The following is a 13,565-nucleotide window of genomic DNA, read 5'->3' as shown; positions in this document are numbered from 1 at the left end:
GGGGGAATTTTTAAAATTCTTTCTCAAGAACAACAAAGTCATGATTATTTATTTATACTGAGGCATCTCCAGGTAGTGTAGATTCCAATTTGTTCAAATCATGCCCCCCCCCCCCCCGGGATAGTATGGGGCCACAATGGCCAATCGAAGTTTTACATAAGAATATACAGGAAAAATCTTTTAAAGTCTTCTTCTTCAGAACAGCAGAGCAATGGTTACTCATATATCATATATTATTTTACATAGGAATATATTGGGGGAAAAATCTGCTGATAAAGAACAGAAGGGCCACAGTTACTGGGGTGAGCGTTGTGTCCTATGGGTCTTTTGTTTATTGTACAGGATATACATGTATTTGTCAATTTTTTTTAGGGGACGCCATTGTAATTCTACGAAAGCCTATTAGGATCAATCTAAGGAGAAAAAGAAATTAAAAGGTGTTATTACGCCTTTCGAAAAGGCGTTATTTTTGCCTCTTGAAGAGCCATTATTATGCCTTTGACAGGCCCATGCTTTTGAAATGGGGGGTTAGCCCCCCAACCAACCAACCCCCAAGAATTAAACACCCCCTCCCTTCCGAAAAAAACTAAACTGCCTAAACTCGAGGGGGATCTTTTGCTAACTTTTCGGTAAAACTTTTTTAAATGTAATAATTTGCCAGAGTTTAACCATACTGCAACAAAATGTTCAGGGACCAAGCAGCCAATAGCAAGACTATTCTCCCAAAAAGTGGGGTGGGGACACCCCCCCCCCCCCTCACTCGCACTCGTACTACCGGCCTGTTTGAAAAGGCGTTATTTATATCCAAAAAAGAAAGACGTTTTTCTCTCCTCGTGGAAAAAAAACAGGCAAAATATTTGCATGGGTATAATGAGCAATTAACCTTCAACCCAAATTTGTGAAATCCGTGACCCTTGGTAGAGGTGTCTGGCATCAGAGAAGGACTAAGTTGGTTAACATTGAAAATATATTACACATTTAAAAATCTTTTTTCCTGGAAATCTAATTACAATATGTTTAAATTATTTTTTTCTTAGCAATTAACCTTATATTTAATTGGGAAATTCATGTCCCGAGGGTAAGATTTCAGCTCCCGGGGTGGGCTAAGTTAGTCATGTATTGAATAAGGCCTTTTGGGAAGGCGTAATAACACCTTTTAGAAAGGCGTAATTACGCCTTTTTTGCATTTTTACGCCTTTTTTTCGCGTTATTACGCCTTTTCGAAAGGCGTAATATAACGCCTTTTAATTTTTTTTCTCCATAGATTGATCCAAATAGGCTTTCGTATTAATTCAGCCTTTTTTCTTATATACTGCCAAAATTATCTGGGGAGGTGTGTCCCCCTCCCTTGGTTCCTATAGGCCTGGGTTGTAGTTCCACAGGTAAAAACCCAACTCAGAAATTGTTAGCTATGTACAGTTTATACCTCGCCTCAATAGACAATAGACAATATTTATTTTCCAATCAAGAGCCCCCAGAGAGGCATGAAAGATACATTAGTAGACAGAGGCAGTACATTATCAATAAGGTGATAAATTTAAAAAAAAAATGTTAAAGTAAAATACATACATAGCAAGTTGTTGTGCTTTACAATGTCATATTAAATGATTAGAGAGGTAGTTTCCAAGTTGAAGTAAAACATTCATATTTTCACATGTAATGATTCAAAAATATTTTTGAGAACTATCTAAGCTATTAAAACTTTTATTATGTTTCTGTGCTTCATTTATAAGTTTGGTTCTCAAGTAAATACAGTTGATAAATATTATAAACTATTTTTCACTTGGGGAGGGGATGGGGTGGTGTTATTATTGTTTTCAGTGGTGATTTTGGCTGGAATGAAATGCTTGGAATTGCTACTGTAAATTTCTTCTACAGGTTTATAATAAAGTGACATAATAAAGCCCCCTCCCCCACCCCCCTCACCCCCACAAACACACACATACTTTATATGTATATAATTATCAGGTTATTTTTTACCATTACCGTTTGGTTATTATTTGAGCGACTCTCATCTGAGCCATTAATTAATTATATAAATAAGAGTTTTGATAGTGAAAATATGAAAATGAAACGAGATCCGCCCATTCTATTTTGTTTATTACAGAGCTAGTTGTCAAAATAAGTGGCGCATATACGAACATGAAATGTTTGAAAATAAAATAATGTCAAGTAGTAAAGAGATCATTTTTTGTCGAGTAAAGTATATATTGATTTTTTTCATATAATGCAATATCAATATACATATGAATTATCATCACGAAAACATACTACTTTGAATTCGAAACTAAACTGTATTGAGCAAAGAGCCCGGATTTTTCTGTTGACAGTCGCTCGAAAGTCAACTGAATACTTGATGGTAAAAGTGATGAAGAAGCCCTTATTGTGATTTTTGAGTGGTGAGAAAGTAAGTAATTTGCAGTTTGATATCTTCATTTAGGCGTTTTGATCATTAATTATTTGAATAAGGTTGTCAAAAAAGAATGTTTCCAACAACATGCAAGTTGAAATGGGCGCGTAAAATCACTGCTATAGAAAGTGTGAACGTTTTCAGAACAGGGTCGTTTCGGTCCGATGTAAGGCTCCCCTTTCAGCTAATATAAATAATGTATAAAGTTTTGAAACATTATTCACATCATGTAAAAGTCCAGTAAAACCTTAAAATGAAACTTACTTGAAATCGGGTCACAGTATTCATTGTATTTCTTTGGCAAGGAAATAACATTATGGACCAGACGGTAATTTGAACCATGGGTTGCAGGCATTTTAAGTTGGACAGGTGAACTAAGGTGTCACAGGATAGTTTTGGATTAAGCAGGTTGGGCACAATTCCCTTTTTCAGTAATTGTTACGCTAAAAGGGAATTGTTCCTCTTTTCAGTAATAAAAAACATTACTGTGTAGGGAATTTTCACTTGTTTACCCTCTATTTTTGCTTTGAGTAAAAGATTAATTAAGTCAGGGACCTATATACTAACGGGATAGGCAACTCCTTCAGTGCCATGTTTATTTACCCAAAACGGCACACACTACACTGCAAGTTTTTCAAACTATGTTTTTCCCCAGTAAAAAGCTTGTTTTCTGAGTAATGTAATCTGTTCTTTTTGTGTATCGGAATGGATATTTAATAAATTTTAAAGCACATATCATAAAATAATTTAGATATTAAGTAAACAACCACCAAAATCGTCAATTTCTCGGAAATACAGCCGATTAGGGGCATGCACTGATTTTTAAATAAACGTAATTACTACTAAGATAAGGAGTAAAAACAGTGCTAATAACAAATCTTGAGTAATTTTTTGATAGATAAATTAAGATTTTATTCTGAAATATTTGATAGCAAAAGAAATATATTTAATTAAAATTGACTTACGAAATTCCGCAACTTACGAGATATCGCGAGACTTGCGAGAGTTGCCTATCCCGTTAGTATATAGGTCCCTGATTAAGTGCAAGAATATTTTTACATCCTCTAAATATTTATAGTCTATTTAGTGTATGTATGCTTAAAACAACAATATTTATTGCTACAAAAAGCTTAAAAAGAGTGACGAAATATTTCTGTGATATAGATTTCTTACAGAAGTTATCTGTGTTAAAATTGTGAGTTTGAATACGTTCAGATCTTGCCAACTCGTACATGAAATTATTCGTTCTAATTTAATTTTATATCATTTCTTTCAAAGACATCATAAAAATAATTTTTTAATACCACTGCTTCTTTTACAGATGAAAATAATTATCTGAAATATTACATTTTAAAAGATAGCCATAGAAAGATGGTTTCAGATTGAATGCCTTTATAAGATTCCATACTTTTCATATCATTTATCAACAGGTAAAAGTAAAGTAAAAGTCCTGGATTGCTGCTGCATGTGAGTTTAAATTCCTATGCATGTTCAAAAAATGTCACCTCCATGAAACCAAGCTATGAAATTTTCCGTTTTTGAACAAATAATAATATACTTTTAAGGGAAGAGCATATTTTGGTGTTATAATCACTAGAATAATTTGTGTGCATTTGGAAGATATTGGTGCCCTTTGATATTAATCTCAGCGAGATTCGTTGAGACTTAAAATTTTGTACTGACGTCTTTACCGGAAGAGACGTCAGTACAAAATTTTTAGTCTCGACGAATCTCGCTGAGATTAATATCAATACATATTTGTCACATTTGTAACACCCCAAATACCCAAATAAATTGGTATAGGACACTGTTTAAAAAGGTCTTAGAATATATGGATATATATCCTGTGAGAAGGTCTGTATTTAATTACTTTTTTTAATTTTACTGCAGCTGTATTTATTTAGAAATATGTAAATCAGAATATACTATATACGCTACAGTATTTTGTTTACCTCACGTTTGTCACTTTGTATATACATGTATTAATCTTGTTAATAAATTTTATGTTATTAATGTTCATGACTGTATGCCGACATGGTAATTGTCAATAAAGTGAATTGAAATTGAATTTAAGGTCATTATACATGTATATTTTATCTAATATTGCAGTTGACCTGTGTGCAATGGTTATCGCCGATGCTGAGAGTCCTGGTCCAATGAAAAAGAGGCCGCGATTGTCCCTTAAGGTCCACAAGAACAGTGATAACAAAGATGATGTCAAAATTGAGAAACTGGAGACAGCATCCACAGAGGATGGAGAAGAGTAAGCATGTCGGCTTAAATTTTGTGTGAGAAAATTTCTTATTCAGTTACATCTAAATATTAATTCAGGATATCTTGTAGGTGCCACGAAACTGATAAGGAAATAAGTTTGGATGATTCTGTTATGGTGTGCAATTCCAAATCTGTGGTACCTGCAGCAGCATCTTTAGAGAATTTGGGTAGTGAAATATTATAATTTACCACATTTGATTAGTCTCTGTTGTCAGTGTTTGTTTACTGAAGGTAAATCTTATAGCAGATTGGGCTATAAAAGGAGTTTAATTTTAAATTACCTGGTATGCATTTCAACCTAGGATACTATTTTTATGGATGAATAATGAATTAAGAGTTTTGACAGTTTGATTGTTTATTGCAGGTAATACCTGTTTCTTGAACAGTGTACTGCAAGTGTTAAGGTACACACCAGGTTTTCTGCCTGGGTTAGAATTGCTGTATCAAGAAATTGTGCAGGTTGAAAAAATCAGAAAACAAGATGTACTAAACAAAGAGGTAACCAATAACTGTTTCTTGACAAATATTGAATAACTACAAAGGGAGATTTTATTTTGTATGCTATGCATTTCAGTTTTTTTCCCCCTGTAGGCAAGTATCATATAATTAGAAGCTCAGTTACTCAGAAAATAAAAGGTACAAAGAAAGAGGAAGGGGGGGGGTAGTAATCAATGCTTATAAGTAGGGATGTCAATGAATATTCGAGTACTCGACTATCGTTCGATCATACCGACTATCGACTAAAATTTTTTTAGTCGGATATTCGTTAAAAATTTGCTACTTAATAGAAATCTTAAATTCAAGGTAAAAAAAAATTGCACAGTTCATTTATTAACGTATCAGTGTTTAGTGTTTTTGTGAGTAAAACTCAGGGAAAGGCTTAACCGGTCTTCGTTAATTGTTCAAAGGAATTTTTTTGTTCGGCAAACATGCATTGGCATACTTTAAAAACGGTCAGGTCCCAATTGTAAAATTTCAACCTGCAATTCTGTAAGATCTCGTATAATGCAACTATCAATTAATGAATAATCATTAAACAGCTGGTACATATTTGTAAATACATGTAAATTGGGGGACAGTTATGAGCTTGTTTCTTTCTGATATTAATATCAATCATTTCAAAATTGTATTGAATGTTTGCAAAAAATCTCACAATTAAAATTTATCACAAGCTTTCTTTGTTTTTGTAAGAGTTAACCTTTAATTGTTTAACAATCACGGGTGCTGTCAAGACACATTCAAATGGCTTCAGGTAAGAAATCAACAACAGGTACATGTACTAGCAGCATGAAAATAAAGGATAAATGCGAGCGTTTAATATTGTGTATATAAATAAAATGTTTAGTTAAATATTATCTTTGAAATCAAATACATTGGATACATATATTTTTTACTACGTAAATGTTAACGATTCAATAATTCCTTGTATAATGGCGATAGCTTAAATTAAATATTGTACAGGCTGTATAGCAGTCTGTTAAAGACAAATAGGAAAAATGACAAAAATTAATTTAGATTTCAACGAGTACTCGACTATTGTTCAACTAAAGCCTCCGACTATTCGACTAAGCTGTCCGAGTAAAATTGACATCTCTACTTAAAAGATGTGTATTTAATTAAGGCTTCTGCCTCTATACAATATATCTGTTTTTGAAGCAACCAACCAAAAAAGGTATAAGTCTTCTTGTATCTAATGAAGATGTTATTTTGCTTTAGAGGAGGGGGAGGGGGTGAAGCAATGTTTAAATTGACGATTTCATTGTGTGAATGAGTATATGCATGTTTTTAAAAATATTTTCAGGATTCCAGTGTGTTTGACCCTTTAGAAGCCAATAAGAGCATACATCTTGTGAAAGATTTATATAGGGTAGGAATTAATTTATGTGATTTACTGAAATGTGACACTGTCATCTAGGAATTTCAAGTAAAATTACAAAAAATGAAAACACAAAAGTATGCAATACTGTATGTGTACTAATGATAGTAAAACCCACAATTATAAATTAATTATGATCAGTACCAAATACATGTGATTGATGAATATAAATGTCAGTAGGACTAATTGTTTCGCTGAATCACAAACAAATGATCTAAATATTGACTGTATATGATTTCTTTAGCATATTCAGAATTTAGAGCAGTTGAAGGGCATGTCATACTTGAACAGATTTTATATTTTTATGATCCTGAATTTGCTCACTAAAATTTTGTCCAGAGTTTTAAATCCCATTGTTCATACTCGCATAATAAGTTCTCATACAGCATATATTATCTTCCTCACAATCAAATGGAAATTAAAAAAATATATATATTATCTTATCTGTAACAAAATTAACATTTGCAAACATTTTCAGCTGTATAAAAATATGGAGCGGCGAGAGGAGAGCCATGAAGAGATGGCAACCTCAGATGTTATGTCCATGGCAGTCAAACCCCAGAAACTGCTCAACATCATCAGGTTAGTATTAGAATTCATCAAGTTTATAATACAGTCAAATCTCGTTATCTCGAACTCGATGGGACAGAGAAAAAACTTTGAGATATCCAAGGATATCTCAAAGATATCAGGGATGAAATACTTAAAGAATATGTGTTTGGGACTTCCAAATCACTTCAGTATATCCATGGAATTCGAGATATAAGTGTTAGAGATATCGAAGTTCAATTGTATTGGTATTTGTTGCTTGGGAGGATAATTGTATGTAGTAAAACCTTGAATGGCTACATGCTCTCTTTAGGTCTTTAAATCTCATTTGTGGTTCATATTTTGCGAATAACCATAATTCATGGAGTAGCTTGCTAATACCAGTATGGGAGATTCCATTTACATTACTGCTTAAATTACACAGGATTAATAGCTTAAATATATGGCAGGTCTACAGTATATGATATCCATATATGGAATTCAAAATAGAGTTTTTGACCTAATTTGCTTACAAAAATTATGTTAATTTTGATCATAGTTTTCTTGATGCTTTTTTATCTACAATAAATGTTGATTTGATCTTGTATTTTCAAACATTTTTTTGAACATTTAATTTTTCAGAGAGCTGAATCCAATGTTTGAGGGATGCCTGCAGCATGATGCTCAGGAACTCCTCAGATGTATATTGTCCTACCTCCAAGACTCTGAGAAAGACCTCTTCAGCATTAAGAAAAATGTCTGTGAAAAGTTGCCAAAAAAGAATAATGAGACACCTAAAAATTCCATCATGGATCACTTCCTGTCAAGGTGTACTCGGGTAAAACCAGAGAATGGCCCTAAAAATGTATTTCACCAGCCAGATATTTTGGATCAGATTGAACAGAGTGAGGCAGCCAAAACCAGTGTTACCCAGACCACCACACCAGTAGAAGCAGATACTGCTTGTCAGGTGCAGAAAGAGGTGTTAAAAACAGAGAGTGTGATAATATCTAAGCTCAAGACAGTTACACCCAGAAGGAGAAAGGCAAATACTGAACAGGAATCACATAAAAAAGCCGAAAACAACAAGAAAGTCCAGAGACAAAATACACCCAGGGCAAAGAAAGCCCTGGATGAATTAGATGGTGATGCAGCGTCTGCATTTGAAAGCAATGGAAGGAGGAGTGAGAAATTTCAGGTCAATGGTGTAGATGCAGTTGAAGAAGATATGGACATTGACTGTAACATAAAAAATGTTAAATCTGATAATGGGAAGGTGAATGGTGAGGAAGATAAAAATGAAAAGAAGGGGAAACAGCAGACAATTCTTGGAATGTTCCAAAATCAAAGGACAGGTAAAAGACTGGGGATGAGTCGTTCTGTATTGAGAAATACCACGACAAAGTCTGGCACACCTCGTCAAGGTGGTGGACTCCCCCTAAATGGTGAAAATCGGGATAAATCCAATCAAGATAAAGAGGACGATGTGGTGAAATGTAGGTCAGCCCCAAATGTTGGAAATTCTGTTTGTGGGTCTCCAACCAAGAGCCACTCATCTCCCGTGGTAAAATTGGAAAAATGTGACAAAGTCTGTAACAGCCCACTGAAGTCAGTAAGTGCCGAATTGGCCACCCAGAAATTATCACCAGGTAAATCTACCTCGTCACCATCAAAGGCGAATCCCAAACTGGCTAAACAGAAACTTGATTTTGTGGTCATACCTAAAAATAGAGCAAGTGCTAATGTGAACTTGAAAGCAACCAAAACAAACTTCATAGAAAATTTGTTTATGGGAAAAATGATGTTGCGTACAAAATGTTGTGAATGTGAAAATTGCAGGGAGCGGATCGAGGATTTTCATGACATAAGCGTACCAGTTCGTAGTGAGAAAGTGGAAGAAAGTGATGATGAGGAAGAGAAAGAAGAAGGTAGAATTATTAGTTTATTGTTTGTGTGTAGTTATCCAAAGATTTATATATATATGCTTAAAACAATATGTTACATCTGTAATATTTGCTAAAATATAAAGTTAAGATGGAATTTTTTAAAGGGGTTCTAAAGGGACATTGAAAGAAGAATGAGTTTTAAAGATTTGTGGGAAGGAAACTTTAAAAAATGTTCAAAACTTGGTTTGGGAATGGCTACACAAGTGAAGTATGGTGGTCACTAATTTGGGGATGTAAAGCTTCTAGGGTACCACAGGTTTAGCCATTACAGTGACCCTGTTAAGTTGTAGGACCCACAAACAAAGAAGTATATTCATCTCAGATATGCTCAGGACCAGAGGTGTTACAACTTTAAACTGATTACATTTTGGGAAAATTCAGGCCGCAGGAATTTGCAATTTATAGTTTCTTTGCAAGGAAGGTGTTTTAAACTATGCTTTTTAACTCACCTGAGCCAAAGGCTTACTAGTAGCCATATAGATTTTTTTTATTATGCCCCTCTTCGAAGAAGGGAGGGCAAATTGCTTTGCTGCTGTCTCTCGGTCAGTCTGTCTGTCTGTCTGTCCATCAACAGTTTCTGTTCAATTTCTTTGCAGAGGTTACACATACTGAAATGAAATTTGGTATACAGATTTATCATAAGAATAGCTAGGTCAAGTCCTGTTTTGGGTACGATCGAGCAATTTTTGACAGAGTTATGCCCCTTTGACCTAGAAAAATTCCAATTATTTGGGGGGGGGCGGGGGGGATACCGGTAAGTGTTTCACAAACATCTCTTGTTTAAACAATATTCACAGAAGTGAATGGGATTGGGCAGCAAACACAGCCTATTCTAACCCCTGTAGTCATATGGATTTTATATATTCAGTCTCAGCTTTGGTGCATATATTGGAATAATTAGAAAACATGTACAATTTATAAGTTAAAAATTTGTGTCATCTTTGTTTTGTAGACAGTGACTCCTGCTTGAGAAAGCTGATGTTTGCATTCACAGAAGTGGAACGACTGCAGGCAGACAACAAGTATTTCTGTGACACCTGTTTGACTCATGTTGAGGCTGAACGATCCCTCCATTACCAGGGACTACCCAACATTCTGACTTTACACCTCAAACGATTCTCTACAAGCTCAGGGTATTACATCTTTCTAAATATTTTAGATACAGGCCATGTATCAATGCGAGTCGAGGCTTTTCAGTCTACCATGCACCCTCCTAAACGTTTGGCAGATTATTTCACTTAAGCTGTGGCTAACGGTCTTCCTCTGGGTGTAACTCTAAATTCTAGCCAATCAGGTAACACCTTTTAATAATAAGTTAGTTTCCATGTGAACAAAAATTGGGTAACACAAATGCAGAGATGGATGTCATTAAAGGTACATTAATGTGAGAATGTGTATGTAGGAACAAGAACAAGGAGTGGCAAATTAATCTTTGATGAATGTTTGTTTTTATATGAAGCAATGATATATGACAGCAGTCTTTTCATTGGTTCAAATGGTCTAGCTTTGTTGAGTGAAGTATTGTCCAGTTTTAGTGGCACAGTCTGTAAATGGTTGGTGGGGAGCATTGTGAACTGAAAAGCCTCAACTTGTGAAGATTGTTAGTTACATGTATATAAACATTTGCAGGCAGGAATGGGATATATACAGTGTGCTATACCGTAATTGTTTTTGATTTGTTTAGTGGTACATATGAGTTCAAACTTTAAACTTTATATTGATACTTAAGGAATTTTAGTGTCCTCTGCTGTTTAAAATACATGTACTTCATGATGATGGTGCAGTGTCTGTTCAATAAAATTCTGTTGAACATTGTTCTTGAACACTGACACTGATCAGTTTCAATGAAACGTTGATAAATCTAAATCTTTTTTATGTCACCTTCATAGCTGAGTAAACACATAGGGATCACTTTGACACCCAGTTTGTCCATCTGTGTAAGATGTTAAGGGTACCTGCGGTCAATGCATGTTCCCTGAACGCTTATTCCTGTTTATACATATAATTGTATCATATTTTTAATAGGGAGAATACAGTTCTTGACTGAAATTGATCAAATAATGCAGTTTATGCACCACATTTTTCCCCTGCATTTTCAGAATGTTTGGCTATGTTTCCAAGATAAATGACCATGTGTCAATACCTTTGTCCCTCCCTTGTCTGAGGTACAAGTGTCCCAGTCCCTGTAGTAGGCCTGACCATAGGTATGTAGTAAAAAGCAAATAATTTGTTTTGTTAAAGGAAAAAAGAATTGTCTCTTAAAAAAAAAATTGAAAAGTTAATTTAATTTTGTGCCTTTTGTACTAAGTATTTGGAGGCACCAGTTGTCATAAGAGATGATATTGACTAGAACATCATTGATATGTAGTTTTAATATGACACCTCATACATTTATTTCAATTCCATTAAATTCTCATCTCATATTAGTAGGATTTGTAAAATAAATTATTTTCATATTTACAGGTATTTGTTATATGCAATTATCACTCATGCAGGAGTGACCTTGACCTCAGGACACTACCTTTCCTATGTCCATGTGCCAAAAACTAACAGTTCAACATGTCACTTTCTGACTACCACCGGTCAACATTACCCCGGGCAGTGGCTTGAGTGTGATGACGAGACAGTTCGAGTCCACGACGAGGAAAAATTCAGTCACATGTTACGTGGGGAGGATGGATCTTTGATGGGAACACCATATGTCTTGTTCTACTACCGCAATACACCAGTCTCTTCTTGGTCTCAAACATAATGACTTAAGTTTATTGTTAGAACTAATGAACATCTTTTTAATTTAATTGATTGACAAGGATTTACCAGAGTTTTATGAATTCTGATTTTTTCAGGTTGTTTAACAACAATAAAAATATAAACACATAGAATTCTTTAGTTTTTGACTTAATTGTTTTTATACGCTTGTCTTAAGACGAGACGTATTACATCATGGCGTTCATGCCCGTCCGTTAGCTTTTTCGTGTCCAGCTCGTAACTTGATACTATTAATTAGGCCTAGAAATACCAAACTTTGTCAGCTGACACATCTTGGATAGAAGATGTGTCACACATTAAAAATAGGTCGCTGGGACCTTTAATTAAGATGCTGTGGCCAAATATGGAAAAACCCTGTCCAGCTCATAACTAGAGAACTATTGGACCAAGAATCATCAAACTTGGCCAATTAATGCATCTTAGGTAGAAGGTGTGTCACACCTTACTTTAAGGTCACTGTGACCTTTGATTTAAGTGAAATTAAAAAAAAAAAACTATGTCTTTTATCATTTAAATCACACAATCCCAAAAGATGTAAGTGCATTGCAGTATCCTTATTAAAAAAATTAAATGAATAAAATATTTTTTTCATGATATACTTTACAGCAATCTATAATAAATGTAATGTTAATTAGAGAAATTCCACCTCTCCCATGGGTGTAATTATCAAGCACTGGTCAAGGAGAATTTTGATAACGGAAAATTGCATGTCAAATTAGAGATAAATTAATGAGTTTAGTGTGAGGAGATAACTGGTAGCGCATCTCTGATCCAGTTAATAGTTTGAAGGCTAGATGTAAAACTGAAGTTGATATCAAAGCAATGTACGATTTTTTGAAAAAAATTGAGGAATCTAAAGATGATGAAGGTGATGTAGATGATAATGATGTCAATCTCGATGATAACTCCCCTTTAAATTGTCAAATCTCTGTAGAAGAAATCTTGCAAGCAGTTAACAAACTGAAAAATAATAAAGCTCCAGGGTATGATCAGATCTGTAACGAATATATAAGCACAACAATATCATTTTTATACCCGCACTTTCTAAAGAAAGTTCGGGTATATTGTTGTTACTCATGTCTGTCCGTCCGTCCGTCTGTCACACTCTTATTTCTCAAACTCCTCTTACATTTTACACAGTAGCCTAATCATCTTTTGGGAGATGTTTCGTGGTGTCATGTAGATGTGCAGTAAAGTTTCGGAATTTTCATTTTCACCCTGAGGGTCAAATGGGGGTCGAAAAATGACGTTTTTTATGCAAAAAGCCCCTGGTTCCCTGAACTCCTCTTACATTTTACACAGTAGCCTAATCTTCTTTTGGGGGATGATTAGTGGTGTCCTGCAGATGTGCAGTAAGGTTTCGGAATTTTCATTTTCACCCTGGGGGTCAAATGGGGGTAGAAAAATGACGTTTTTTATGCAAAAAGCCCCTGGTTCCCAGAACTCCTCTTACATTTTACACAGTAGCCTAATCCTCTTTTGGGAGATGGTTGGTGGTGTCATGTTGATGTGCAGTAAGGTTTCGGAATTTTCATTTTCACCCTGGGGGTCAAATGGGGGTCGAAAAATGACGTTTTTTATGCAAAAAGCCCCTGGTTCCCAGAACTCCTCTTACATTTTACACAGTAGCCTAATCATCTTTTGGGAGATAGTTGGTGGTGTCCTATAGATGTGCAGTAAGGTTTCTGAATTCTCATTTTCACCCTGGGGGTCAAATAGGGGTCGAAAAATGACGTTTTTTATGCAAAAAGCCCCTGGTTCC

The 13,565-nt window shown here is 34.8% G+C and overlaps 1 protein-coding gene across 1 annotated transcript; it reads left to right on the top strand.

The window, feature by feature from the left end:
* Positions 1 to 2,322: 2,322 nt before the first annotated feature.
* On the top strand, positions 2,323 to 11,916 carry LOC133188364 (ubiquitin carboxyl-terminal hydrolase 1-like). The gene is made up of 10 exons (XM_061323756.1): positions 2,323 to 2,407; positions 4,520 to 4,673; positions 4,754 to 4,851; positions 5,049 to 5,182; positions 6,486 to 6,551; positions 7,039 to 7,142; positions 7,731 to 9,016; positions 9,987 to 10,167; positions 11,134 to 11,238; positions 11,498 to 11,916. The coding sequence occupies exons 2-10, from the start codon at positions 4,534 to 4,536 to the stop codon at positions 11,784 to 11,786; spliced, it is 2,403 nt and encodes an 800-aa protein (XP_061179740.1). The 5' UTR covers positions 2,323 to 2,407; positions 4,520 to 4,533; the 3' UTR covers positions 11,787 to 11,916.
* Positions 11,917 to 13,565: the final 1,649 nt, after the last annotated feature.

Source organism: Saccostrea echinata, unplaced genomic scaffold (genome assembly GCF_033153115.1).
Source record: "Saccostrea echinata isolate AGI-Se365-2 ecotype Australia unplaced genomic scaffold, CSIRO_AGI_Sech_v1 ptg000001l, whole genome shotgun sequence".
Classification (NCBI taxonomy): Eukaryota; Metazoa; Mollusca; class Bivalvia; order Ostreida; family Ostreidae; genus Saccostrea; species Saccostrea echinata.
The sequence above is the reverse complement of the archived record's forward strand: the minus strand, read 5'-3'. Positions and strand labels throughout refer to the sequence as shown.